This window comes from Rana temporaria, chromosome 4 (genome assembly GCF_905171775.1).
Source record: "Rana temporaria chromosome 4, aRanTem1.1, whole genome shotgun sequence".
Taxonomy (NCBI): Eukaryota; Metazoa; Chordata; class Amphibia; order Anura; family Ranidae; genus Rana; species Rana temporaria.
In genome coordinates, this window is record NC_053492.1 from 157,416,841 (window position 1) to 157,444,389 (window position 27,549).

General features: G+C 42.3%; 2 protein-coding genes across 2 annotated transcripts in view; one reads left to right on the forward strand and one right to left on the reverse strand.

Moving 5' to 3' along the window:
• The window catches only part of GFM1 (G elongation factor mitochondrial 1), a 61,664-nt gene that overhangs the window by 11,683 nt on the left and 22,432 nt on the right, over positions 1-27,549 (forward strand). Inside the window, exons 8-13 of the mRNA XM_040349257.1 lie at positions 1,372-1,453; positions 1,935-2,072; positions 4,587-4,688; positions 6,172-6,228; positions 7,180-7,317; positions 11,745-11,827. Of these exons, the coding sequence (XP_040205191.1) occupies positions 1,372-1,453; positions 1,935-2,072; positions 4,587-4,688; positions 6,172-6,228; positions 7,180-7,317; positions 11,745-11,827 (600 nt within the window). The remainder of the gene's footprint in view (positions 1-1,371; positions 1,454-1,934; positions 2,073-4,586; positions 4,689-6,171; positions 6,229-7,179; positions 7,318-11,744; positions 11,828-27,549) is intronic.
• LXN (latexin) lies at positions 11,690-27,340 on the reverse strand. The gene is made up of 6 exons (XM_040349258.1): positions 27,066-27,340; positions 22,403-22,465; positions 17,902-18,076; positions 16,462-16,598; positions 16,024-16,083; positions 11,690-11,975 (listed from the first exon to the last, which is right to left on the reverse strand). The coding sequence occupies exons 1-6, from the start codon at positions 27,195-27,197 to the stop codon at positions 11,877-11,879; spliced, it is 666 nt and encodes a 221-aa protein (XP_040205192.1). The 5' UTR covers positions 27,198-27,340; the 3' UTR covers positions 11,690-11,876.

The window sequence follows — 27,549 nt, forward strand, 5'->3', positions numbered from 1 at the left end:
GGTCCAAACCGATTGTATGTTGGCCCCATAGGTTATTTAACCATTGGTTAAAAAAAAGCCAACTTGCTTTAAATTTAACCTATGGATTCCTAACCGATGGCAAAAAAACGATCGTTTGTAGGCACAACCATCGGTTAAAAATCCAGGCATGCTCAGAATCAAGTCAACGCATGCTTGGAAGCATTGAACTTCGTTTTTATAGCACGTCGTTGTGTTTTACGTCAACGCGTTCTCACACGATCGTTTTTTTAACCGATGGTGTGTAGGCACGACAGACCATCAGTCAGCTTCATAGATTAACCTATGTCAACGGTCCTTCAGACCGTTCTCATCGGATGGACTGATCGTGTGTACGAGGCTTCACACCATTTAGTTGGCACAACCTCATCTTTAAAATTTTACCCAAAAAATGGCTAATACATTTTATGTTTCCTAAAATTAGGTTACTGTTGCGCTAATATCGATGACATAAAATATTGAAACTAGGGCCGAAACAACTAATCGATTATGAAATACAATTTTCATAATCGATTAATCGGCCAGTAACATAAAAAGCAACTAAAATGAGCCCTTTATAGTACAAAAAAGCAAATCTACTGTAAATATTTCACTGTCCCACAGTAAAAAAACAAACCCCTTACAGTAGCGATTATTTGCTCTTTTTGTACTTATTTTTGTTTTTTTTGTAACCCCAATTATTTTACTACACATCTCAGGCCTGGGGTCACACCTCTGTGTTTTTGTGCTTTTTGCAGAAAGACATTACAGTTCATTTACATGTTTTCCTGTGGGACACGTTCACATCCATGATTTTTTTTAGCTGCTGCGTATTTGGAAAGGGCGAGGACTTTTTAACGCAAAACGGTGCTATTTTTTTTCTTCAATATACTTCAATTGAGAAGCTGCAGAAAAGCATGTAATGTGTTTTTGCGGCATTTTGTGTGCGCCAAAAAAATAAAAAATGCTATTCATTTTTTTTTTTTTTTTTTTTTTAAGGCTATTATCCGATTAATCGAAAAAATAATCGGCCAACTAATCGATTATGAATATAATCGTTAGTTGCAGCCCTAATTGAAACTACCACTTTTTCAGACTACAGGGTGTCTGCTTTCAGATTTTTTTCTTTTTATGTTTTGGGGCTTTAATAATCGTAAGGCCTAAAAAGATTTTTTAAATGTCTGCAAAAATGTCTGGCAGTGGAAGGGTTAAATGCACATATGTTTGTTGATAATCTGTGTAAAAATGTATATAGGGTTTTGTGTTTTCTATGTAACTGAACTAGATGTTTGCTGTGTAAACGGGTGACAATTGTTCAATGTGTACGTTTTTTCTTAACTCATTTAACAATGGTAAACTTGTTTTTCTTTTAAGAGCTGAAGAGTCTGCAAAGATATTAATGAGCTCTCTCAGGGATGGCACTCATCCGTTTGTTGGACTGGCATTCAAGCTAGAGGTAGGTGTATTTTTTTTATTAGGTTTTTAATTGAATTTGTCATATGTAAGACAAGACTATGGCTTGACGCCTCACTTAGTTTTGGCCTTGAGGGAATCTGTCAGGATAAAAATGAGCACTACTATATATGACATGTATATGTATGCCATATATGACTACTTCTTGAAGGCCTGCGTTCTAAAGCTGTTATTCCTATTGTTACTGTACTGCTTGGTGAGTCACTAACCTGGAATCAACATAACATGTTTGTCGGGACACCCTGATGTGTAACTGAGTCTGTGGCTCCCAAAGTAGTAAGATAAGAATGACAACTCTGGGCATGAACCTTCAAAGTCAACTTTAACTGTTCCTTCATTGCTAGCCTGACAGGTTTTGTTTAAGTCTGTTTTGCAGAAGTTGACTGTGTATGATCTAATAACCCAATCAGGAAGTAGCATGTTTCTTAAGTGTAAAATGTGCCTTTTTTTTTCGTCTGTATTAGGCTGGTCGCTTTGGTCAGCTGACGTATGTCCGCGTGTACCAGGGAATGCTGAAGAAGGGAGACTATATTTACAATACAAGAACTGGAAAGAAAGTCCGTGTACAGAGGCTTGTCTGTCTTCATGCAGACGTAATGGAGGTACAGTGCTTTTCATGAGTACTGAGAAAATATATTTACCTGATTTGTTTAATACTTGTATAAACCAACAGCCATAGTTTGCATTGGTGATATTTACTTATAATTCATTTGTTAGAATGTACAGGATATAGAACATTAAAAAGCTGACAGGGGTTCTATCATTCCTCTACTTAATTTAAACATTTATTTATCGTACGCCACGGGACACAGGGCCTCTATTCATTACATAGTGGGTTGTATGGTCACCAGAGGTGATTGGACACTGGCACAACCAATGAAGACAAGTTCCCTTCCATATAACCCCTCCCCTAAGGGAATTACCTCAGTTTTTTCGCCAGTGTCTAAGGCCCCGTACACACGAGAGGATCGATCCGCTGAAATTTATCCACAGACCGGTTTCAGCGGATAGATCCGCTGGTGTGTACGATATATTTATCCGCATGTATTTTTCCGGGCGATGGATTTACAGCGGATCAGAATTTCTTAGCATGCTAAGAAATCTATCCGCTGGAATCCAGTCCAGCGGATTGTTCCGCTGGTCTGTACAGACTCAGCGGATCAATCCGTCCGATTCCATCCCTCGCATGCGTCGTAATGATTCGACGCATGCGTGGAAGTCCTTATATTACAGCGTCGCGCACGTCGCCGCGTTGTCATCGCGGCGACGGCACGACACGTCACCGCGGAGGGAATTCCGCGGGGATTTTGGTCTCATGGTTAGTACAACCATGAGATCAAAATCCGCCAGAGGATTTATCCGCGGAAACGGTCCTCCGGACCGTTTCCGTGGATAAATCCTCTCGTGTGTACTAGGCATAAGGTGTTGGATGCAATTAGGATGTGTTTAAGGAAGCTCTGCCAAAGAAACCCTTGGGGGGGGTAAAAAAGCTACACTTTCGGGTCCATCCAAGTCGCCTAAAATTTTACGCCAAAACTGGATGGTATCTGGACCTCACGGACGAGGTGTCGCTTGTTATGTCTCTCTTCAGAGGACTGGGCTCTAAGGTCCAGCACTTTAGCTACTTACGCTAAAAGTCCTGGCAGAGTCTTTTACAAGGCCCAGGGAAGAGGCCTCCTTTAAGTAGGAACCCATATCCCTGAAGGTTGACACACATACACCGCCGTGATGGGGGAAGATCGTTTCTGCTTGGCAGAAAACCTGCGGCGGGGACAAGGTAAGCTAAGAAAGAGTCTTAAGTTTTAACTTAAGGACCTTTCCTATTTTTGAGTAGGTGTCTCTTTCCTGGCCACCACTGGAGGGAGTAAAGAGCTGAGCTCCACTCGCCATGCTCCAGAGCAGTGTCAGTTCCTTCAGACAGCACACTCCTTCCGCTGCAGAAGCTCTACCATGAATGGCTGTCTTTTCCCATCCTCTCAGGCAGGTATCAGGGATATCTTCCTTGTGTCTGATCACCGCCATTAGCCCCTAGGTCTTGCGCGCACAGGGGCACGCTTTATGCTTTTAGCATTAGGAGAGGGCGGGCGGACCCGTGAGCGTGCTCGGACGCGCGTGTGCTATTCCATGGCAAATACAGGCAGGAAGTGATAAAATAGCCTTCACTAGCGTGGAGCTTTCCTTTAAAGAGACACAGCAGCGTAAGGGCACGTAAGATCTCCATGTGGTTGGCTGAGCACTCCCAAAATAAGACGCCTACTCTAGCATGAAACTGTGTTATTAGTTGCATACTTATGTGAAATTGCTAAACTAGCACAGTAGTATATGCATTTTTTGGTACCTTGGCTTTGCTTGGTAATATGTCTTCCCAAAGAAGAAGTTCTGGGACTAAAAACAAAAAAGCATCGCCGCCTGAGACGGAGCTCTAGTCGTGCCTGCTCGGTATTTTCCTCTCCTGTGATATCTGATGCACCTGTACAGGACTTTGTTGGACCTGGCTGTTCAACAATGCCGCATTCTCCCCCCAGTTGTTTACCACTCTTCTCCACTTTAATTGGTCACTAGGTGGGAAGCTAGTATTCCGTTCTACTATGATGGGCTTTAACGCAGAGAGGCCGCATATATTCAGCCTAATTGTAAACATTTCTGTGCTGCGTGCGCGTCCCCTGCACAGTTGCTGGTGGGGATTGAAAAGCTCCCGATGCTTACTTGTGATCGGAAGCTTTCGGATCATGTGACAGCCAGTCACAGTGGTCACATGATCGAATGCCTGCCTCCACCATCTGGCATTTAGAAGCACTTAAATGGGCAGGTGGCGGGAAGGGATTAAAGTGCAAGTATTCACCATTTATTAGACTTAATGCTTTCTTCTCAGTCATACAGGACCTGTATTCTGTATTACTCTATTGGTTTCTCAGGCAGAAATTTTCTGGCGAGGTGTTGTGTACCCCTGTTGGTTTCAGTGGTGAGCGCCAGGGATTCCGTTTTCTTTTTAAATTTGAAGTGTGAATTTAGGTGCACGTTAACATTTCATTAGTATTAAAACATTCAGTTTTTTTTCTATTCTGAATGATTACACCCCTTAAAATAAACTGTTTCTTTAAAACTTGTTTTTCAAGGATGTAGATGAGGCCTATGCAGGAGACATCTGTGCATTGTTTGGGATTGACTGTGCAAGTGGAGACACCTTTACCAGCAAATCCAATGACAACCTATCTATGGTAAGTTGCATGCCCATGGTTTTAAACAGACATCCTTAGTACGACTACAGAAACTAAAGTTATTCTTCCTGGAGAAGAGCCAGTAAAAAGGGGATATGGTTGCAATAAACAAAAATATCAATCGTAACTACAGTATCATAAATTAGCTATTTAATCTAAGGTCTCTGAAGTCATACAGCCAAACATGCAGTTGGATGAGAAACAATGTAATCTTAAACTGTGTAAAGCAGGGTACACATGGGTCAAATGTCGGAAGACAGTGGGCGGTTAAAAAATAAAATGGCCAACATTCGGCCTGTATGTATGTTGGTCTGACCGTAAGAAGCCGCCTGTGCATGCTGGAAAACCAGCAGTTGACAGACTCCTGATTAGCGCTCTCTGCAATTGTCTAAAAGGACTAATTGGAGTGTTCTGGTGGGGGGCCTGTGTTGGAGCACAATAGCTCAGCGGGTAGTTCGCTGAACTCGCCTTGCATGGTTAGTACAGCGGCGCCGACTGGAGCTGACCGTTTTTTTTTAAGAGTGTGTACCCGGCTTTAGGGTTTTTTTTTTTTTTCTCCTGTCAGAGCAGTAAAAATGTGGAACTGCCTTTCACTTCAGCTATGTGGACAGGAAAGACATGTGTCTTTAGTCAACATTGCCCATTATGTAGCTAGTGTGTGTGTGTGTGTGTGTGTGTGTGTGTGTGTGTGTGTGTGTATATATATATATATATATATATATATTATACATAATTTATTAATTGGTCAACACTGTAGTGGAGTTTCCTCTTCACAACCTTTAGTGGCACCAACAGGATATGGTTTATAGCAAACCTAATTTGTCAGAGCTCAAAAAACTGCCATGTTGTTGTAATTTTGTGAAACTTTGCTGATGGTCTTCAGTATCTGGATACCACCAGAAATTGGTGCGGGACTAGCTTTCCTCCTTGGAGGTATTCATTGCTAGGCCAGTGAAATAATGCCGCACATGTGTTGAAAGGTTAATTTACTGTTCTTCTAATTAAAGGGTCAGTTCATCTTTTCACAAAAAAGTCAACTAACACCCTCCCCACTTCTCCTCCTGTTGCATGTACATTATGTGATGCCCATTTTCTGCCTCCCTGCCCAGTCCGGCACTTTAAAACATTACTACGCAGTGCCAAAGGCTGTGTAAAATGTATTATGCAAGCAATGGAAAACACTTATTGGTCCGCGTTGGTCATGTGACTGCACTTACCAATGTTGTGAGTTACTTTGACTTTTCATTTATTTGTGAAAACATGAACTAACGCTTCAAAGTCCAGTTACAACTTTTGCAACATATTACATGTTATAGCAATATTTAGGGTGTAATATGTTGCTAAGCAACCCCTACCTCCAGATTTACTTGTATAATGGTCAAAACGGACCGTTTTTAATAAGCTGTGTAAAATTTAAGATCTGTATAGTACACTGATGCGTCTGTTTTCTGTTAGAAATGATAGATCCTCTTCTTGGTTACAGGAGTCCATCCATGTACCAGATCCAGTCATCTCTGTAGCCATGAAACCTGCCAACAAGGTAAGATTCTGACAGCCATCTTGTTTGCTTCGTTGATCATTGTTTGTTATCCAGACTGTTTTTTGGTGTTGTTAACACTTTCATTATGGCAGAATGTAAATATGCGAACAGAATTAATATGTTAAAAGAAAAATGGAATCTTGCGCCAAAACTATTTTTGTGAATATCATAAATAATATAAAGCTGAGCTGCTCTCTAAAATTACAGTGGGGTGTAATTGAACAATTGGGTGAGAAATAAGAGGCGCTAGCACATATGTTGCATACCAATAAATTAATAAAAAAGTGACCATTGGATAATGAGTGAAAATAAGATGAAACAAACAATCAAATGAATACAATTATAAGTGACAGCCCCCACTTGGGGAAACACATAAGTTGTGAATACATGATTGATTATTGTGCAAAAAAGTCCATATGTGAAGTAGATGAGTAACAGCTACTTGAAAGGTGATACAACTTGATTAATTAAAGATTTCCACCTTCACCAAAGCAAGAAAAATCACCAAAAGTGCTCATGGATGGCACCTTACCGCAAGATGTTGACCGCTTATACTAAAAAGAGGTCAAATTGGGCATGAGTAAAGATTTAATTCCAGGCTATATTCTTGTAGTCTCGATACCGCCACACTCCACACCACATGAAGCATTCAAGAAAAAGAAAAAAATCGCCAATATAAACCCAATATATTTTTTTTATGAAGGGTGATATATTAATTTACACTTTTTAAGGTTTGCAAGGTGTCAGTATAAATGAAAAGTTTTCTTCTCTAATTTTGTTGCGCATAAGGACACAATAGGCAAAATCTGTTTTTCTTTTTTTTTTGCTCCTAATGATTTTTTTAATTTTAGATTCAAATATATTTTAACCAATTGAGTAAACACAAATTGAATGTTAATCTTGATTGGCCAGTTATTGTTGACCCTTTTTTTTTTTTTTTTTTACTCCCAGAATGATCTAGATAAGTTCTCCAAAGGTATCGGTCGGTTTACACGAGAAGACCCAACTTTTAGAGTGCACTTTGATAATGAGAGCAAGGAAACCATTGTTTCTGGCATGGGAGAGCTTCACCTGGAGATCTATGCTCAGGTAATCTAACAACAATCTTCTTATATACTCATAATTTTGTATAATACATGATGTAACCCTTAGCAGTAAGATATTTACATTCTGAAGATCACAATTTACATTTAGGCCCCTTTCACACGGACAGACCATTCAGGTCCGCCTGTCAGTTTTGACAGCGGACCTGAATGGCCGCTCCATGCAGTCCTATGGAACGTCGGATGTCAGCGGAGACGTGTCCGCTGACATCCGACCCGATCCGATCCCCCAAAATCAGACGTATGGCAATACGTCCATATCTATCCAAGGCGGATCGGATCGGGTGAGATCTGATGAAAACAGACATGCTGTCCGTTTTCATCAGATCGCTCCATAGGAAACAGCTGCGCTGCACAAGCCCCTCCCCGCTCAGTGAGCAGAGGAGCTTGTCATCCGCCGGCTCAGCGGAGATCTGCGGAGAAATCGGTGTAAGGCGGAGACGGAGTCCGCCTCGTGTGTAACTGGCCTTACACTGATTTCTGAAATGCCTAAATAATTCTTACTTCGGGAAATCCTAATAAAATATCCACCTGAAATGTGATGAATTTCATGTTTAGTAAGCCGGAGGAAAGACCATATTTGTAAGCTGTTATGTGAGAGTCACACTGACTAGTATGTGAAGTGGATGATACTTGCTGATAGATGTTAGATGCAGAAAAAGGACCACATATCTACAGGTGACACATTGGGAACCACTGCACTAGATGGTGAAGTGAGGGTCAGTTTACCAGTGCGTGGGTGCAGGCAAGGTTTCTTTAGCAGGGACGTCCTCCATTTCTCTTATATTCACTATGCCTGCGCTTCCTTGCTTCTCTACAGGCAGTGATTTGAGGGAAGTGCTGACATCATGTGACAGTGCTTGGCCATAGCAATAGGGAGCAGGAGAGTAGGTCACATGCTTCTTTAAACATTGAAGTAAATTCTTGCTGGCTGCGGAGGAGGAAGCAGCTGCATTTGAGTGCAGGTGAAGAGTATAATTCCTAATATAAACCTTTTTAAACAAAGATATAAGTGTACGGTCCACTTGCCTGGAGGTTTGCAGGTTAAGGATTCCGTGTATACCTTGATTGACACGCTCCTCCACTGCAACCTTAAAGCGGAGTTCCACCCAAAAGTGAAACTTCCGCCTTAATCGCTCCTCACCCTCATTACATGCCACATTTGGCATGTCCTATTTTTTTTTTTGGGGGGGGGGGGGGGTGGGGTTTTCGGTAGGAGTGGAACTTCCTGTCCCACTTCCTCCTTCCCCCCAGGGACCGCCTCGGCCACTTCTCTTCTCGCCTTAGGTGGCCCCTCCCTTTAGGTCATCTCCCATGCTATGAATGGAGGCACCGGCCGGAGAGGGGGGAGAGGAGCTCTGGGTGGCCGCGTTGCTGGACCATGGAGCAGTTTCAGTGTCTGTTTATTAAAAGTCAGCAGCTACACTTTTTGTAGCTGCTGACTTTTAATAAACCTAAAAAAAGGCTGGAACTCCCCTTTAAGAGACCCAGTTGAGGCCTTGCTACATAAACCTATACCGGCAGTGCGTAAAAGGCAAGCAAAACAAATTACTTTCATCTTCATTACCACTAAGCAAACTATTGCTCACTCTTGGAAAGCACCCGCAATTAGTTTCAGGGAGTCAAGACCCGCCTAAATAGCATTATGGTCAACAAGAAATGAATGGCTATACTGGAAGACAAATATAATGCATTTCTCAAAGTCTGGTCTTCCATCTTTCTCTCCCCTGGTCCTTCCTCCCCCCCTCTTTCCATTCTAGTCTTTTCCATTCCCCTTTCCTTATGATGAGTTGCACTTTGACTGACCCCAACGGTATGGGCTTCTCAGTGCCTTTCTTCATTTTGTGCTGAATCCGAATCGCCACTGGACACAACTCCTCTGTATACGGACGATTATAGTCTTGTGTGTTTTCTTGTATATTTGGTACCGGTATAGGGGCATTGTGACCCCTCCTGGTGCACTTTGTACAATTTTTGTTATGTTCTGTACTAAGTTCTTGTAAATAATGTAAAAAAAGTTTGTAAAATATTTATTGAACCATAAAATCTTGGTGTATGGCCAACTTAAAGGGAAGCTCAAATTTTGTAGGAAAAAAAAGTCACATGCGATTGCTACAAAAGCCATATGTAATTTTAAAGGCATAGTTCACCTTCATAAAAAATATACTGCTTTTGTAGATCAAAACAACCTGTGCAGCTTTGATCAAAGTTGCATAATGCTATATTGCTATAGGTGTAGGTCATACTTCATAAAGCCTGACTGGAAAACTCTGAGATGGTTGCAAAGAGAAGCCTAGTTGTTCCTGTTCACCATCACAGAAGTGCGCACTTTCTCTGATTCAAACCCCCTCACATGCTTTTGCTCTCCCGGATGAAGTAGCTCTGAGCTCGGTGTTTGAAAGGTGAGCAGTAACGGCTAGGCTTCTCTTCTCTTCTATGTCCTAGAAGTTTTCCAGTCAGGCTTCATGAGGTACATAAATTACCTACACCTATAGCAAGGGCATTATTTAGCTTTGGTCAAAGCTGCACAGTTTGCTCTTATCTACATAGGCAGTTTATTTTTTTTAGTAAAGGTGAACTAACGCTTTAATGTTATTAAAGTACCATTTAAATCTACAGCACTGTAATTTTCTGTAAAAGTCAATGAAATTTTGTAACCTGGGGGCATTCTCTACACTGTTGGTGTACAGAAGGCCTTCAAAAATGTAATTTCCTGCTTGTGTGATTGGCTCAGATTTTCCCAGAAGTCTGCACTAAGATACAAGTCAGATTTTAGGCACTCTGTTACCATCAGCTGTCGGGTGCTGCCGCCGCCATTGTGGGTAAGGGAACCTGGCAGTGTAACCTTACAGCTTCACATTGGGAACCCTACTAGGCATGCACGAGGCTCCGCTCTCTCTTAATGGCCCGGTGGCGGGGGAAGGAGGAGGAGGGAGCGGAGCCGTGGCATCAAAGGCCGTGACTCCCGGAAGTGGGGACAGGATACCTGTCAAAGGTGCCAAATGTGACACTGGAGGGGGGAAAGAATCAGATGAGCGGAAGTTCCACTTTTGGGTGGAACTCCGCTTATAGGAAACTGCAGATTGTTACTAAAAACTTTAGATAAGACTTGAAATGTAATCAATCTAGGCTGCTTGGTCAAATTATCTTTATTTACCTAGTTTGGCATTAGAGCGTTTTTTTATTTTATTTTTTCATTTTTTGAACACATGTAAAAATCTTTATTTGGCCATAAAATTACCTTAAACCCCCAGAACATTTTCTAAAACCAGAGACACTGTACAATAAAAATGTTGCATGATATTTGCATAAATGTTTATTAAAACACAAGTTTTCAGGAAGAAATGTAAGAAAAAGAATTTTAGTGCAAAAACATTTTTTTTTGGTGAAATATAAAGGATGAGGTTGTGTCAAGTAAATGGATGCCAAGCATTTCAAGTCATAAAATTGTGCGCAAACCTCTACATTACCCCAAAATCTCCATAGTTTAAAAGCTTTAAAAAATTTTTTTAAAAGCGTTAACTGTAGGCTTGTGTGCTAGAATTATTGCTCTCACTCTGACATTCGTGGCGATACCTCACATGTGCTGCATTGTAGTTTACACATTGACACCCTGGTTGTGCGTTTTCAATTGCGGGTGTGCACAAGCAATAGGGGTTATAATTAAAGGGGAAGTGTTGTCAAAGCTATTTTGCCTATACTTCTGTAAGTCACAGGAGTGCATCTAGTTCTGCACTCTTGTTACCCAGATTCAGCCAACAGCGGGCTAAAGTCTGCTGTGGGCTGGCGTCAGTGTTTTCCAGGCTCTGCAAGGATTCTGACAATAATGTTGGAAACTACCCAGATGCCTGATTGGCAGCTGACTCAGCCTCTGTGTGCAGCTAGGAGCCTGAGCCAGCTGCTCCCACTCCTTTTACGGCCTGGTGCTCCAGTGAGTCACTGCTCTGTGCTCAGAGCAGATCTGAGAACTGAGCAGTCAGCGGCCTGTGGTCGCTCAGTTCTCGGTGTAGAGGCAGCAGAAAACGGATGCAGCATAGGTTTGATGCTACATATACATCGGTGAGTATGAATGTTTATTTTTTTTCAAACCCCGCACTACTCCTTTTAAAAAAAAATGTTAATACATTTTTTTAATCGCTGCAGCTGCTTTGCGATTTTACAGATTTGCCCAGTGTGAATTCGACCTTAGTACAGAGGAGATCAAGGCTTTAGTTTGCCTCAGTCTACTCCTCAACTTCATCCTGAAGTGGCTGGATGTGGTCCCGGGGCTCAGCTTGTGCTTCATGGTTCACTATTTGGACATACGTCCAAAGAACCAAACTAGTTTTTTTATTTTTTTATTTATATATATATATATATATATATATATATTTCTTCCCCTTATTCTTTTACAATTTTGTATTGTTCCCACAGAGAATGGAGAGAGAATATATCTGTCCTTGCACTATGGGCAAACCAAAAGTTGCATTTAGGGAGACTGTCAACAAAAGAGTGCCGTAAGTATAAAATCATTATGTCATGTCCAGTCTCTGGAGTGTCGACTTTTTAGTTGTCTTCATTTCTTTTTGGGAGTCGTTTCTGATTTTTTATTTTTAATCCTTCTGATGGGTTCCAAGTGACTTCCATTTGCCATGAAATCATTTCCTGTAATTCAGAGGTTTGTCAGTGTATTACATTGTACTAAATATAGAATGCATCAGTAACAGCAGAAGGGTTCTCTTACACTATAACCATTATTTTCTTGATCTGACATGTTTTGTAGCTGGGTCATTTATTTATATTCAGTTATGTTTCATGGCTAAATCTAAAGACCCATTTTCCAATTTGCCAAACATTGTTTACCAGGCATGAGCCAATAGAAAATTAACAAAAGAGGGCGCACCAGCCTAGTGCATTATCCCAAAGCATTTATTGAAAAGTAAAATCATAGAATAGGAAAAAAGATCGCTTAGTGAGCCACTCTTCCGTAGATTAAAGGGGTTGTAAAGGTACAATTTTCCCCCCCCCCCTAAATAGCTTCCTTTACCTTAGTGCTGTCCTCCTTCACTTACCTCATCCTTCCATTTTGCTTTTAAATGTCCTTATTTCTTCTGAGAAATCCTCACTTCCTGTTCTTCTGTATGTAACTCCACACAGTAATGCAAGGCTTTCTCCCTGGTGTGGAGTGTCGTGCTCGACCCCTCCCTTGGACTACATGAGAGTCAGGACACCCACTAACACACAGCTCATTTCTTTAGCTGCAACATAGAGAGCATCCTGACTCTCATGTCGTCCAAGGGAGGGGGCGAGCACGACACTCCACACCAGGGAGAAAGCCTCACATTACTGTGTGGAGTTACAGACAGAAGAACAGGAAGTGAGGGTTTCTCAGAAGAAATAAGGATATTTAAAAGCAAAATGGAAGGATGAGGTAAGTGAAGGAGGACTGCACTAAGGTAAATGAAGCTATTTAGGGGAATTTTTTTTTACCTTTACAACCCCTTTAAGAGTCCTAGACTTGGCAGTCTCCAGGCCATAGGGGGACCTCACTGGGATCCCTGCTGGCTAATGTGTTTCAAAGGAACTTTCGAGAACTAGCCGCAGTGACCTGTTACTTGGGCTCTGGATGTTGATGTGGTCCTCGCTTCTGAAGCTCAACATGGCTTGCCTCTTGTGACCGACTCCAGCAAAATGGTGGGTGCCACCGGACCGGATGTGGCGGCCCGAACTTCTGGTTGCACTCCAAACATTAGATTGCCATTTTGGACACCAGGGAGGAGTTTGTCTATTTTGCCGCTTTTAGCAAATTGGACATTGCAAATTATGAAGCTAGTTGCATTACAGGTATACCATTCTATTTCTTTTCTAGTGTTCAATCATTGGCAGAGTGCAACATCAGAAGGCCGGGTTGGCAGCATTAGTATTTTTACATGTGAATTTCTGTGAAATAATAGTTTTATTATAAATTTTTGAACCTTTGGGTGGGCTTTTTCTTCTATCAGGCTTGACTCCTCCCACTTAGGGGTGTTCTCAGTTCTTATGATGTGGGTATGATTGCATGAGTGTGTATATTCGGCTGAAGGAGCCTCTGCTGCTAGGCTCTGAAGAACAAGGATATTCCTTTGAAATTCGTCTAGCCAGCAGGGATCCCGGTGAGGTCCCTCCATGGTCTGGAGACTAATAAGTATAGGACCCTTGAGTTACGCATGAGTGGCTCGCTAACCGATCTTTTTCCTATGCTTGTGAGGTAGTTCCTATGATTTTACTTTTCAATAACTGCTTTGGGATAATACACTAGGCTGGTGCACTCTCTTTTTTGTTCATTTATTTTTCATAAAGACTCAAGGTCATACCCAGTCTTGGGTAGCAGCAAGGCTTTGAGCAATATCCTTTGTGCTGTGATGTATTACTTCTGCCGGGCAATCTTGCTTATGCGCAAGAGACAATTGCTGTTTATGATCCAATATATGTTGTTATGTAACCACATCTACCATCTGAGCCATTTCCTATCTAAGCAGATATTGATAAGTTACAGGAATCATGTTTGAACCATACTAATTGACCCAAATATGGGCATTTACTTGTTAATGTTCATTAAATGCATATTTTCAGTAAAATAAATACACTAAAGTTAATTTTAGTACACACAAACACAATTTATGGCCCCCATTTTTTGTAAAATACAAAATGAGGTTGCGTCAAGTAAATAGATGCCACACATGTCATGCCTTAAAATTGCATGTGTCTGCAAAATGCTATTCAACTTTGGTGCCCAAACTTTGTTTACAGACAAAAGCCTTTTAACTGCTTGCCGACCAGCCGTCAGTTATACGGCGGCAGGTCTGCTCTGCTGGGCGAGATCACGTAGCTATGCGTCATCTCGCCGAGCAGCCAATAGGGGCGCGCGCCCCTGACTCCCGCGATCGCCACCGGGCACCCGCGATCGCTCATTACAGAGCGAGGACCGGGAGCTGTGTGTGTAAACACACAGCTCCCGGTCCTGTCAGGGGAGAAATGCCTGACCGTCTGTTCATACAATGTATGAACAGCGCTCAGACATTTCCCTCAGTCAGACCACCCCCCCCCCCTTCAGTTAGAACACACCCAGGGAACATACTTAAAGTGGAGTTCCACCCATTTTTTTATGTTTGTCTGTGCTGCATGCCCTAATCTCATAGTGTTCAGAATGGACAATTTGTATTTGTTTTGTTGCTTGTACATACTTTTATTTTGTAGTCCTTCATGACTTCGCAAGGGTTTCTGGGATAGACATCATGTATCCCAGTAGTCCTTGCAAATAGCCTATTTGCATAGAGAAGGGGCGGCAACTTCCTCTGACACTCCCGTTGCTATGGAAAACTGACTGAAACCTATTACATCGCTTGTGCAGCATTGAGCATGTGCGAGATCTGCAAGGCTGAAATCTAGGAAGTCATACAGTCTGGCTTCACGATGCCCACACTTAAGATGGCCACGGTCTATTTCTAGATTATAAACTAACTAAATGCTCTAACAACCTAACTAAACGGACCTTGGTTTACAGACTAACTTTACTAGACTACATTAAGCTTGTGTATTACAGGGGTATTTATATTTAAAAAGTGAAATTGTGGGTGGAACTCCCCTTTAACCCCTTCCCCGCCCCCTAGTGTTAACCCCTTCCCTGCCAGTGGCATTTTTATAGTAATCAATGCATTTTTATAGCACTGATCGCTATAAAAATGCCAATGGTCCCAAAAATGTGTCCAAAGCGTCCGCCATAATGTCGCAGTACCGAAAAAAAATTGCTGATTGCCGCCATTACTAGTAAAAATAAAAATATTAATAAAAATGCCATAAAACTATGCCCTATTTTGTAGACTCTACAACGTTTGCGCAAACCAATCAATAAACGCTTATTGTGATATATTTTTTTTTTTTTTTTTTTACGAAAAATATTTAGAAGAATACGTATCGGCCTAAACTGAGGAAAAAATGTTTTTGTTTTTTTTTATATATTTTTGGGGATATTTATTATAGCAAAAAGTAAAAAATATTTATTTATTTTTCAAAATTGTCGCTCTATTTTTGTTTATAGCGCAAAAAATAAAAACCGCAGAGGTGATCAAATACCACCAAAAGAAAGCTCTATTTGTGGGGGAAAAAAGGCGCCAATTTTGTTTTGGAGCCACGTCGCACGACCGCGCAATTGTCAGTTAAAGCGACGCAGTGCCGAATCGCAAAAAGGGGCCTGGTCCTTTACCTGCATTTTGGTCCGGGGCTTAAGTGGTTAAACACTGTCCTAGCTGCTATGGCACCTGAAAGAGTGTTAAAAATCCTGTTTAGAAATGGTGCAGTTTACTATGGGGGTACCCAAGCTGAGCTGCAGATCCCTGTGTCCATTCCCACACAGAGCCGCGGCCCTGCCCCCTCTCTCAACTCATTGGCTCACTGACTTTGATTGACGGCAGCGGCAGCCAATGGCGCTTTGCTGCGGTCTGAGGGAGGGAGATTCCTGGATAGCCGAGTCTCTCCTGCAACATCGCTGGATCGAAAAGGGGCTCAGGAAGTATTGGGGGGGGGGGGGGCTGCAGCACACAGAAAGCGTTTTATCTTGATGCATAGAATGCATTAAGATAAAATAAACCTTTTGACTTTACAATCACTTTCACTTTAAAGCATGAATGTACATCGTATAACCAGCAAAACACATGTACTTTCAGTCTGTGCATACCTGAGTAACCATTTCATGGATCCGTACATTGTAAAGGAATTCCAGCGCGTCATCTCTTATCTGCAAACAAACTCAGCTGTTAAGCAGTTTGACCAAACTTAAAGTTATAGGATCAGGACTTTTTCATACCATGTTGAGCTGCCTTTTTCTGCACACCATTGTGTATTTCTAGTGTGAACAGGGCACATAAAACAATCGTTTTCCATGTGCCTTGTTCCCTTCATACTGTACAAGCGTGGTAGTGTGCAGGAAAATGCAGCACAGTGGACATGGTGTTAAAGGGTAAAGGATTTGTGATCCACTTATGTTTTCTGTGCTAAATGTTTGTGCAAAGAGCATTTCTAGTAACGTTTGTGAGCTGTTGCAAAATTCAGTTTTGACTGATGGCTTATGCAACAATTTTCTTTTTTCTTCATGTACAGCGTATGTTATACATACCTTTTGCTCAACCTTGTCAATAACCGTCATTGCAAATAATGTCTTTTCTGTTGAATTTTTCCACTTGACAAAACCAGCAGCAGCTATAGATAGATTCCGTACAGGCTCCATATCTGGTGCTACATTGCCAAACATATCTGCAAGTTAAACGGTCAGATAAACTTGTTTCTATATCACAGGCATATGATGACATAAAACAGAGACTACTGTAAAAATGACAATCAAACAGTTAGTAGATTCAGAGAGAAATTGCAGATAAGTTATATCCAAATCTTAGTTTTTATGTAAAAGTCAGGCTTGGCACTACCCTCTTTAACCTCCTAAGCTTCCACGTTGATCCTCTTATGTGATGGCCTCACTGACCAATAAGAAGGATAGAAGTCTGACAGTGTGGAGCAAATTTGACTTTTAGGGCTCATGCACACTATATGCCGTGACCTGCAGTTTTCTGCACTGGATAAACGCAGATCACCATTAGAGCTCATAGAGCACATGCCCTATTCACATCACAATGCTGGTGTGATGTGTGCCACAGAAAAATGCAACATTCCACACTGCACTGGATGGCACCCCATGACACCGCAACACACATATATGAAGTATCACATAGTTGGGGGGGAATTAATAAAGCCAAGCAGTGTAATGCGCTGTAACGCTACTGCCAGCACTGCCCTAGCCTGCATGGTAAAAATTATGCATTTAACTGTCCAGGCTAGTGTGACCATAGCTCTACAGAAAAATATTGGACGTTGTATTTATCATCAGCTGCTGATCATTTTACCTTTCATTTTCCCCGAAGGCATCTTCTTTGGTATGTTTAATCTTGTGCTTAGATGAAATGACTAGGTGTATTTTAAAGAAAATGTAAACCCGAAATGTTTTATTTATTTATTTGATGTCACAATGTAGAGTATAAGACTTCCTATCATCTGTGCCCAGTCTTGCTACACAGAGTTAATCCAGCTCTGAGCAATCCTCTTTTTTTTTATTGTTCAGTGAAATAAAACGGACTTGCAGAGAAAAACCTTAGTCCGTTCCACCCCCTTGCTGTGAGTGACAGGTTATTTACATATCTCATGCACTAGCCTGGAGACGGGCATTATTTTTTAATTCCCACCCCCACTCATTTTCTGAAGTCATGTGGTTACTTTTCTGGATTTTGCCTGGATGTTGGTGATCATAGCAGAATTTAGTGTAAGGAATACACAGAAAAAAATGCATGTTGACAAGGGGAGTGTAGAGGAGACAACAGATCCACCCACAGAATCTGCAGTTTTTCAGTTCTTATAACAGACAGAGGGGAAACATTTGACAGGTAAGGATACATGCAGGAGGCATGTATATCCTTATATATCAGCACTATGGAAGTAGTTTAGAAAGGACGAGAGTGGGTTTACATCCACTTTAAAGATTTTTTTTTTTTTTTTTTTTAAGAAATACCTGGAATGTTTTCAGCTACCAGCGGCTTTTTGTTGTTTTTCATTTTTGTGTAAAATTCTTTGTCCTTAGTTGCTGTGTAATTCTCTGGCTTGGTTTGTAAGGTAAATTTGACATCAGGAGGACTGGTCTCATCACTGTAATACAAGACCGCTGCAGTGCACATGATTTCAGGTTGCTGCAGAGATATGAAAATTTAAAGGCATTCTTTAGTCTCATCATACACTTTTTAATTTCATAACTCTAAAATTGTTATAGCGATACAAACAAAAGTAATTTGTGGCAATCCAATAAAAGTTTATGTGAAAAATCTCCTTTCATGCTGTGAGTTCTGCCTGTCTGCTGCCATCACTTTCCACAACATCCTGGATTCCCTCCATGCTTTGCAGCTTCTCCTCTGCTGTTTACTTCCAATATCTAAGACTACATATCCCATGGTGCCTTTCTGCCTGCAAGCAGTGATTTCTGTACTGACTCCGCCCCCTGAATCTCCTCCTTTCAGCACCTCTGTAATACAGAAGACAGGCTCTGTGAAATCTGTGACACAGCAGTGCCTATCAACAAGGCATAGCAAACTCTAAGTGTATAATCTTTAAGATTGCTCAGATTAATAGGAGTAGCATAGAAATAATTGAAATAAAATTGGAAATGCATATATAATTGTATAATTTGAGCATACCCTTACTGATTTCCATTGTTAAAGCTGAGTTTCAGACTGATTTTAAAAGGCACAGTTTGGTTCAGTTCTGTAATCCTTAAAGAAGTTGTATATGCATTCTATACATTAAAATAAAAATTCTTCTATGTATCAGCCTCTCCAGCACCCCCTAATGTACTTACCTGAGCCCCATCTCTCTCCAGCAATGTCCACTAATGTCTAAGCCACCCTGATTGGAAGATTGTCCCGAATATGTAGTTCTTAGGGATTGGAAGTAAACTGCAGAAGAGAAGCTGCAAAGCTTGGTGGGACCTGATCTCCCTCTGCTGCAGCTTCATTCTCTCCATCCCCACCAAAAGGAGTAGAATGATGAGCTCATTTATCCATCTCTGCTCTCCTATCGGCATTCTCCTTGTACTGCAGCAAACCTGGCAGACCTTCTGTGCTGCTTCTTCCCTTCCTCTCTCTAAGCTCTGCTGTAGAAGAACTGCAGGAGGTAAACGGGTACGTGCACAGTTTGTATAAAAAAAAAAAAAACCATGTAAATGATGTATTAAAGTGGAAGTCCAAGCAAAACCTGATCTTTGCCACATTCTAAACCTGTAAAGTAAAAATCGCTGTACTTACCTATTCTGCAGCTGATCTGGTCCGGTCCCAGCATCAGCTGTCAGCGGCAGCTTCAAAGTGTGGAGAGGGGAGCAGGAGAGGCAGCTGACAACTGAAGCCCCATAGTAACTCTATGGGCGACGTTGCTTCCCGTTCATTTCACAGCCGTTGTCGGCCCTCTCCTGTACACAGCTTCTGCCGCTGGAAACCGGACCAGATCAGCTGCAGAATAGGCAAGTACTGCAATATATGCTTTACAGCAGGGGTCCCCAACCCCCGTCCACTGCTGGGCCGTTGCCTGTTTGCAGACTGGCTCCAGACAAGGCTGCACTTTCAGAGGTTTGGTGGCAGCGAGCGAGTAGAGAGATGACATCACCTCTCGCCACCCGCCCCGCATCACAGCTGTTCCGCCCTCACAGACGGCTGCTAAAACAACACTGTCTGAGGTGCTGGTGCGAGCAGAGAGGTGACATCATCTCTCACCGCCCGCCGCACATCACCACCGCCCAGACCTCACAGCCAGCCGCGAATACTACAATAAGTTTCAGGTTGGCAGGTGACAAGCCGCATCTGTTGGCAAGCTGAATTTGGTAGCAGGCGATGGTGGCAAGTGACACACTCAGGGTTCCCACTGATTCTGCATTATGGTTGAACTATTTTACCTTTTTGTTACAATGTAATAATGGTAATTATGCGCTTCAATCATCCTGACATCATATCAACCATGGTGCCATTAGGATTGAAGTGCAAACGCCAGCCATTGCCTCAACAAATTGTCCGCAAAGTATCGCTTACCCACTGGTGGATTTTGGCATAATTTTTTTTCACGCAGCCGGTCCCCAGTGTCAAAAAGGTTGGCGACCGCTGCTTTACAGGGTTAGAAAGATTTGGTTTAGAATGTGACAGAGAGCAGGTTTATCGTTAGTTAGTTTTTGCCAGGACTTCCTGTCTGTTATTTAAAAAAAAAAAAAAAAACATGTTATACTTGCCTCCTCTGTGCAGTTAGTTTTGCACAGAGCAGCCCAGATCCTCCTCTTCTCGGGTCCCTCTTCTGTGCTCCTGGCCCCTCCCTTACATTGAGTGCCCCCTACAGCCAGCAGTTTGCTATGGGGGGGCACCTGAGCCGAATCAGAGCTCCGTGTGTCCATTCAGGCACGAAGCCCCAACCTGGCCCCACCCCATCTCTCCTCATTGGCTGACTGCACACAGAAGGCTTTTTATCCTTCTGCATAGTATGCATTAAAGTGGATGTAAACCTGATTCATAAAAATATGAGATGGGCACATATATCTGCAGTGTTTTGTTATCTCTCTTCAAAGAACTATGTCCTGTAGCTTCCTCCTGACCCGTTCCTTTGTTATAAGCCTGATAACTCCAGCCTGAAATTTCTGTCAGGGCAGGTTGCTATAAATACATTAGCAGATAGCTGGCCCTGTTTCAAAACACCTCTGAGAGTCTCTGCCTATGTGGAGAGGGGGGTGAGTGCCTTTCCTCCAATCAGCAATTTTTGCTATCTTGGCTGTATGCCCAGACATCACACTCTGTGTTAAACAGGAAGAGAACATTTCCTAACAGATCCGAACTTCCTAAACAGTATATAAATGTGAAGACAGCAGATATGGATGTAAAACCTATGTAGGGAGATTTGGTTAATCTCAGTGTATCATCTGAGTCTGTTCACTTCACTGAGTGTATGGAGGGTTTACATCCACTTTAAGATAAATAGAAAAAAACCTGCCTTTACAATCCCTTAAAAAAATAATAATAGGAATGCAGCCACCATATTCAATGATTGGTAAACTGCAGTATAACGGAAAATTGTTATCAAATACATACCATCATTTTCCTTTCCTAGCCCTTCCTCACGTCAGCACATAATGAAGTGTTAACACGTTATGTGCTGATGTGAGGTGGGCCAGGAAATTACATTTTTTGTTTTGAGTTTAATGCTGCTTATTGTGCAATATACTGACAAATGCATACATAACTGCATTATTTGATTTTAAACTAAAGGATAAAGTAACTTTCAAACTGCATTTTTTTTTTTTTTTTAACTCTTACTGCTTGCTATTGACACACACAGTCCAGCTTGGCCCTGCCCCCTGCATTTTGCTCACAGGATTTGATACACAGCTGCAGGAGCCAATGGCTCCTGCTGCTGTCCCTGAGCCTGTGAGTAGAGAGAGCAGGAATGCTGCTCTTGGGCACAGTGCTGGATCTAAATTGGGCTCAGGTAAGTGTCTGGGGGGGGGGGGGGTTACCATAATGCAGAGAATGCATTAAAGGGGTTGTAAAGGTTCATGTTTTTTCACCTTAATGCATCCAACATCAAGGTCGAGAACACCTTGATGTTGGCCCGGTCTTCTTGGCTCTTCATTGGATAGATTAATAGCAGCGCAGCCATTGGCTCGCGCTGCTATTAATCAACTCCAATGACCCGGGTGCAGGGTCGTGTCCTGTAGTTGGCGGCTTATGGACACCAGATACAGGACTCGGGAACGTGCCCGCAAGCTTAACGTTCTTGGGAGGGAGCTTCCCAGAGGGGGTTAGCTGATGCGGGGAGGAGCTGAGACAGCTGCCGAGGGACCCCAGAAGACGTGGTTCGGGGCCACTCTGTGCAAAACGAGCTGCACAGTGGAGGAAAGTATGACATGTTTTTTATTTTTTTTAAAGTGAAGCTTTACAACCACTTTAAGGTACACAAATTCATTTAGGCTGATAACCTGTACACTGCTAAAGGCAGGTCTATGCATTTACATGCTTACAGGTACAGAGGCATGCCCTGCAATGCAGACAGCCTGTGTCCAGGAGTGTATATCCATACATGTATACACTCCGATCTGATTTGTACAGGCAGCTATACACATCACCGGTTACTCCTAAGTACAGAAGTAAGGCTGATTATAAGGCCAACTGTTGCCAATTATATGTGGGAAACCCAGATATTATATATATATATATATATATATATATATATATATATATATATATATATATATATATATATATATATATATATATATATATATATATATATATATATATATATATATATATATATATATATATATAATGATTTGAATACCACCAAAAAAAATATTTGTCATTCAAAGTGTGACAGCGCTGAAACATGGCCTGAACTGGGAGGGGTGAAACAGATCTGGACTTGTGGTTACATTTGTTTTACAAACGAGCACACATTTGCACACATTTGCTGGTCTAAAATATAGATGCACGTACCTCATTTACAGTATCTTTTATGGAAAATGTCAGGTGATATGTATTCCCCACTCCAGCAATGATCTGTAAAATAAATCCAACATCCTGATTATCACACACACACTCTATACATGTATCTTCAAAACCTTCATTTTTATTTATACTTTGTGTTACATCCCATTGCATTCTTTTGGGATCTGCAGAATTGGGACTCCCTTAATAAAAGTAAATATTTTTGCATTTCAGCTGACTAAAGTGTAAACCACTTCGTTATAGCGGCTGTATTTTCTAAAGCCCCGTACACACGAGCGGGTTTTCCGATGGGAAAACTGCGAGGAGAGCTTTTGCCCATGATTCCCGGCCGTGTGTATGTATGCTCCCTCACAGTTTTTCCGACTGGAAAACTGCCAAAAAACGCCGAACAAAAAAAAAAAGAGAACCTGCTCTCTTTTTTTTCCCGCCGGGATTCCCGACTGACTTTTTCCCGTCAGAAACCCTGGCCTTGTGTGCGAGAAAACCAACCATTTTTGAGATGGAACATACACACAGCCGGGATTCTCGGCCAAAAGCTCTCATCTGGGTTTTCTCGTCAGAAAACCCGCTCGTGTGTATGGAAGAGCAGGTTCTCAATTTTTCCCATCAGGTTTTTCGACGGACCTTGACCCATCGGGTATCCCGACCGTGTGTACAGGGTATAAAGTTGTTTTTAGACACATTCTTAAAATATGCTAAAAGGAGAAAAAATGTCAGTCTAATTCCTGTAGAAAAAAAGCAGATAATCATGAGCACATATTCACTGAGGTCAGTAATTTTTCTTAGGGGCCTAGTTTAAAATCTGCTTTTAGGATAAGTAGATGTGTCATTTGTATACATTTGTCACACACCATTATCTTTGAGAGTACCAACAGTGAGATTTATACATAGAGAGAAAAGTAGTTGAATAGACCTTGGCCATAGATGATCCCAGCCCTCCAGAAAGGTGCTACAATCCATTAAAGGCAAAGCTTGCTCAAGACAGCTCTAGAGCCTCGTACACACAATTGGATTAATCGACAGGAATTGTGTGATGACAGGCTGTTGTCAAAAAATCCTACCGTTCGTATGCTCCTTCGGACAAATGTTGGATAGCATGCTTTAAAATTGTGTGTTGTCGGATTTTCCGATCATGTGTACAAAAGTCCAAAGTACTTTGCATGAGCATGTATTTGCTCATGGAGTGATTAACATGTGGTGATCAGACCTAAACACAGTCTGCGTCATCTCAGATAATTGCTCCATGAGCATTACATGTGACTGGTCATGTTTAGGTGTGGGATCAATTATCCTTCCATGACTTTTTAACGGGGCTGCACACACATGCGTAATCACTGGGTCTCCTGCATGTGTTTGGTAACAGCCCCACTCGCAAGTGTGAATGGTGCCTACAAGAACAATTCCAGGCAAATCATGAAATCAATCAATTACTGATAATGCTATCAAGGACACGCTGCAGCTGTGTTAGGCCCCTTCCACATGGTGACGGATCTGTTTGCAGTGGTCCGCCAGCTCAGCAGGAGATCTCTCCGTTGATCTCCGCTGAGCCGGTGGATGACAGGTCCCTCTCTACTCACTGAGCGTGGAGGGGCTTGTCGAAAGCCGCTGCTTGTCTATGGAGAGATCGGACGAAAACGGACTGCATGTCCGTTTTCATCAAATCTCGCTGGATCCGATTCACCAGGACGGATGGCGACGGATCGCCATCTGTCTGATTTGATCAGATGTCAGCGGACATGGTCACCGCTGACATCCGACGCTAAATAGATGAGCATGGAGCGCCCGTTCAGGTCCGCCAAAAAAAACTGACAGGCGGACCTGAACGGCACCCGTGCGAAAGGGGCCTTAAAGTCACACAATTTAATTGCTTTTTCCTAATCTGAATGCAATGCAAACCAATGCAGTCAAATTTCAAACTGTGAGAAATGTCTTAATATGGACATTCTGAGCCAGCTTTCTGTATGTTAGAGATGTAATAAAAGTATATCTTTGATTTGGTGCATCGTCTCCTCTTTCAAAGAAACGTAAGATAAAGAGGGTTCCCATATCACCAGATAACTGACAAAAAGGATCAGAATGGTCTGGTGCATTACAGCTGTGCTTAAGCTCAGGTTCACATTGATGCAATTTGACATGCCAAATTGGCAGCTATTGCCAGCAATAGTACCGTTCGAATTGGTGTGGCGCCACACTGATTCCCAAAAGTCGTTTTTGTACTTCTTTTGGCGACATCGGGTGTGATTTCAATAGACCTCTGTGCAGGAACCCGCACAGATGTCTCTGAAATCGCCCCTGAAGTAGGACTGACTTGAAATGCAGGTATGAAATGGTGCCAGTTCAGCTTAACTTGCACGATTTCAGTCCCGCAGCAGTGAGAACTTGGGCTGAATGATTGAGAAAGCAGGTTGTGTTTACTATATGCATATCTAGGCTTACAACTATGGCCATGACCTTTAAGCTAACTCTCTAGAATTATGGGCCAGATCCACAGCCAGCGGGCGCAACTTAAATATTCCGATTTAAGTTACACCGCTGCAAAATTTCTACCTAAGTGCCCGATCCATAAAGCACTTACCTTGAAATTTGCAGCGGTGTAACTTAAATCCGTCCGGCGCAAGGCGGGCCCAATCTAATGGGGCGAGTCCCATTTAAATTAGGCGCGCTCCCGCGCCGGACGTACTGCGTATGCTCCCGACGCGATTTTCCCGACGTGCTTTGCGTTGCGTTGCGCCGAGTTTTGTGAATCGCGACGGGTAAAAAAGAGATGCGGCGGGGGAAAAAAAATTAAAAAAAAAAAATTTGACAGCGACGCGGGAAAGAAGGGTATACTTTTACATGGTGTACTAAGTTTACACTTTGTAAAAGCAGCCCTAATTTTGCGACGGCAAACTAACACTTACGGAGACTTAACAAAGGGGAAAACCTTTGTGGATCTCCGTAAGTGCTAATTTGCATACCCGACACGGAATTTCGACAAGAAATGCCCCCAGCCGCGGCCGCGGTACTACATCCTAAGATCCGACCGTGTAAAACTATTACACCTGCCGGATCTTAGGAATATCTATGCGTAACTGATTCTATGAATCAGTCGCATAGATAGAAACGGGGATACGACGGCGTATCGGCAGATACGCCTGCGTATCCCTTTTGTGGATCTGGCCCTATGTTCCCACTCTAATCCATGGGAGTGCCAACATTGGGATATACAGATGTTTGTCATTGAGCCTCATGGATCTTTCTGTGTAGATCTTTCTGTGTATGTCTGGCCTTTTGAGATCTTATGATGTAATAAAAAGCCAGTTACTCTAGGGCAGGGATATGCAATTAGTGGACCTCCAGCTGTTGCCAAACTACAAGTCCCATCATGCCTCTGGGTGTCATGCGTGTGGCTGTCAGTCTTGCTATGCGTCATGGGACTTGTAGTTCTGCAACAGCTGGAGGTCTGCTAATTGCATATCCCTGCTCTACGGGTACATGCACAGGACTGTAGGAAAAAAAACATATTCAAAGTGTTGTTGTGGAGGGATCTGAATGCAGGTATGTTACTTTCAATGAGGACATGCAAGTGAGTAAACACGCTCTGTATTCATCTCTATACCTAATAATTGAAAGATGTGCATCCGAGGACATGCATCATACCCACGTAAGGGTGTAAATGCATGTAACGGCAAGCGATTTCTGAGATTAAGGGTCCTTTCACACGAGCGGACCGTTCGTCCGTTCATTACAAGTCCGTTAACGGACTTGTAATGAATCCCTATGGGAACGCGTCCGTTAGCGGATGGAGCTTCCGCTAGCGTCCGCGTCAGTCGGGATCCGCTTTTCCGAACGGAAGAAACACTATTTTTCTTCCGTTCGGCGGAACGGACCGGATGCAGACGGTCCGTCTGCATCCGGTCCCCCATAGGGGAGAGGGGAGCAGAGACAGGGCGGTCCCTGCACTGTGTGCGGGGACCGCCCTATCCGCCGACAGCTCAGCGGGGATCCCCACTGAGCTTTGGCGGACACACGGAGCGGACCCAGAAACGGTCCCCTCTGTGTGAAAGAGTCCTAAAAATAGAGAACTACAACAGTATGCAAATCTTATGCATTTAAACGCATGTCTTTGAGCATTTAAACACATCTAAACAGAAGCATTTTACTGATCCTTTACGTGGGAAGTTTTATGCCAGAAATACCATGTCTATAACGGCCACAAAACTACTGTTTTCATTAGTACCATTTTTTTTTTTATTGGTTCTGAATGCAGTTCGTGTTTTTGTTTTTTTTGGGCCCATGCACTGCGTGCATAAGGATTAGTAATGGTGTGCTGCATTCAGATTGGTAAAATATGGGCACACCTTAGCCAGATAACTGGATAAACTGGGTTGGAACTGGCCAGGGCACAGATGACCGTGGCACTGCAGGTAGCCACACCTTTTGCTGGTATCAACATGTATGTAATCTTGTTCTGTTTGCATTCATCAGTTTCTTTAAAATGTTAAGTTCTCTGTGGAAGGAGACAAAGCTTTTATCTTTAAGTAAAATTATAATCCACCGCACTCAGGTTTTTTTTTTTTTATATGTACAATTTAAAGTAATTGCTGGTTTTGTATTTCATTGCTAAGACCACACTGTGTAGGAAGTGGATATTTGTCTCTGTTATGCTCACCTCTTTGCTTGCGCTTGTCACCTGTTGCCTTTCATAAACCCGATGCGGTGTCCCCATCTTGTAATTGATGTAGTGCTGCACAACAGCTGCTGCTCTCGAGGCTGGGTAGTGTGAAGGGTTAATAGGCTCCATGTTGCTTGCAGGACAGTGATCTGATACAATGAGCTGTAATCACACACACTTATACGCTGGCTACTTTGTAAGAATGAGATTGCAAAGAGCACTGCCAGGATTTGTGTTGCAGTCTGTGATCAGGAAGTGCTGACATCAGGGGGAGGAGCAAAGGATCTTCTCCCTGTGAATGGAAAGTGAACTTCGAACTGTTGTAAATTTGCCTGGAAGTAGAATGATAACATTTCAAATTCCTGGTATAGCCGTAGTTTACAGTTTACTATTGCAACACTGTTAATGAGAATTAATCAGTTTCACAGTAAATTTGGATTCTTGAATGTAATTAACATTTTAAAACAAATGTAATTGTTAA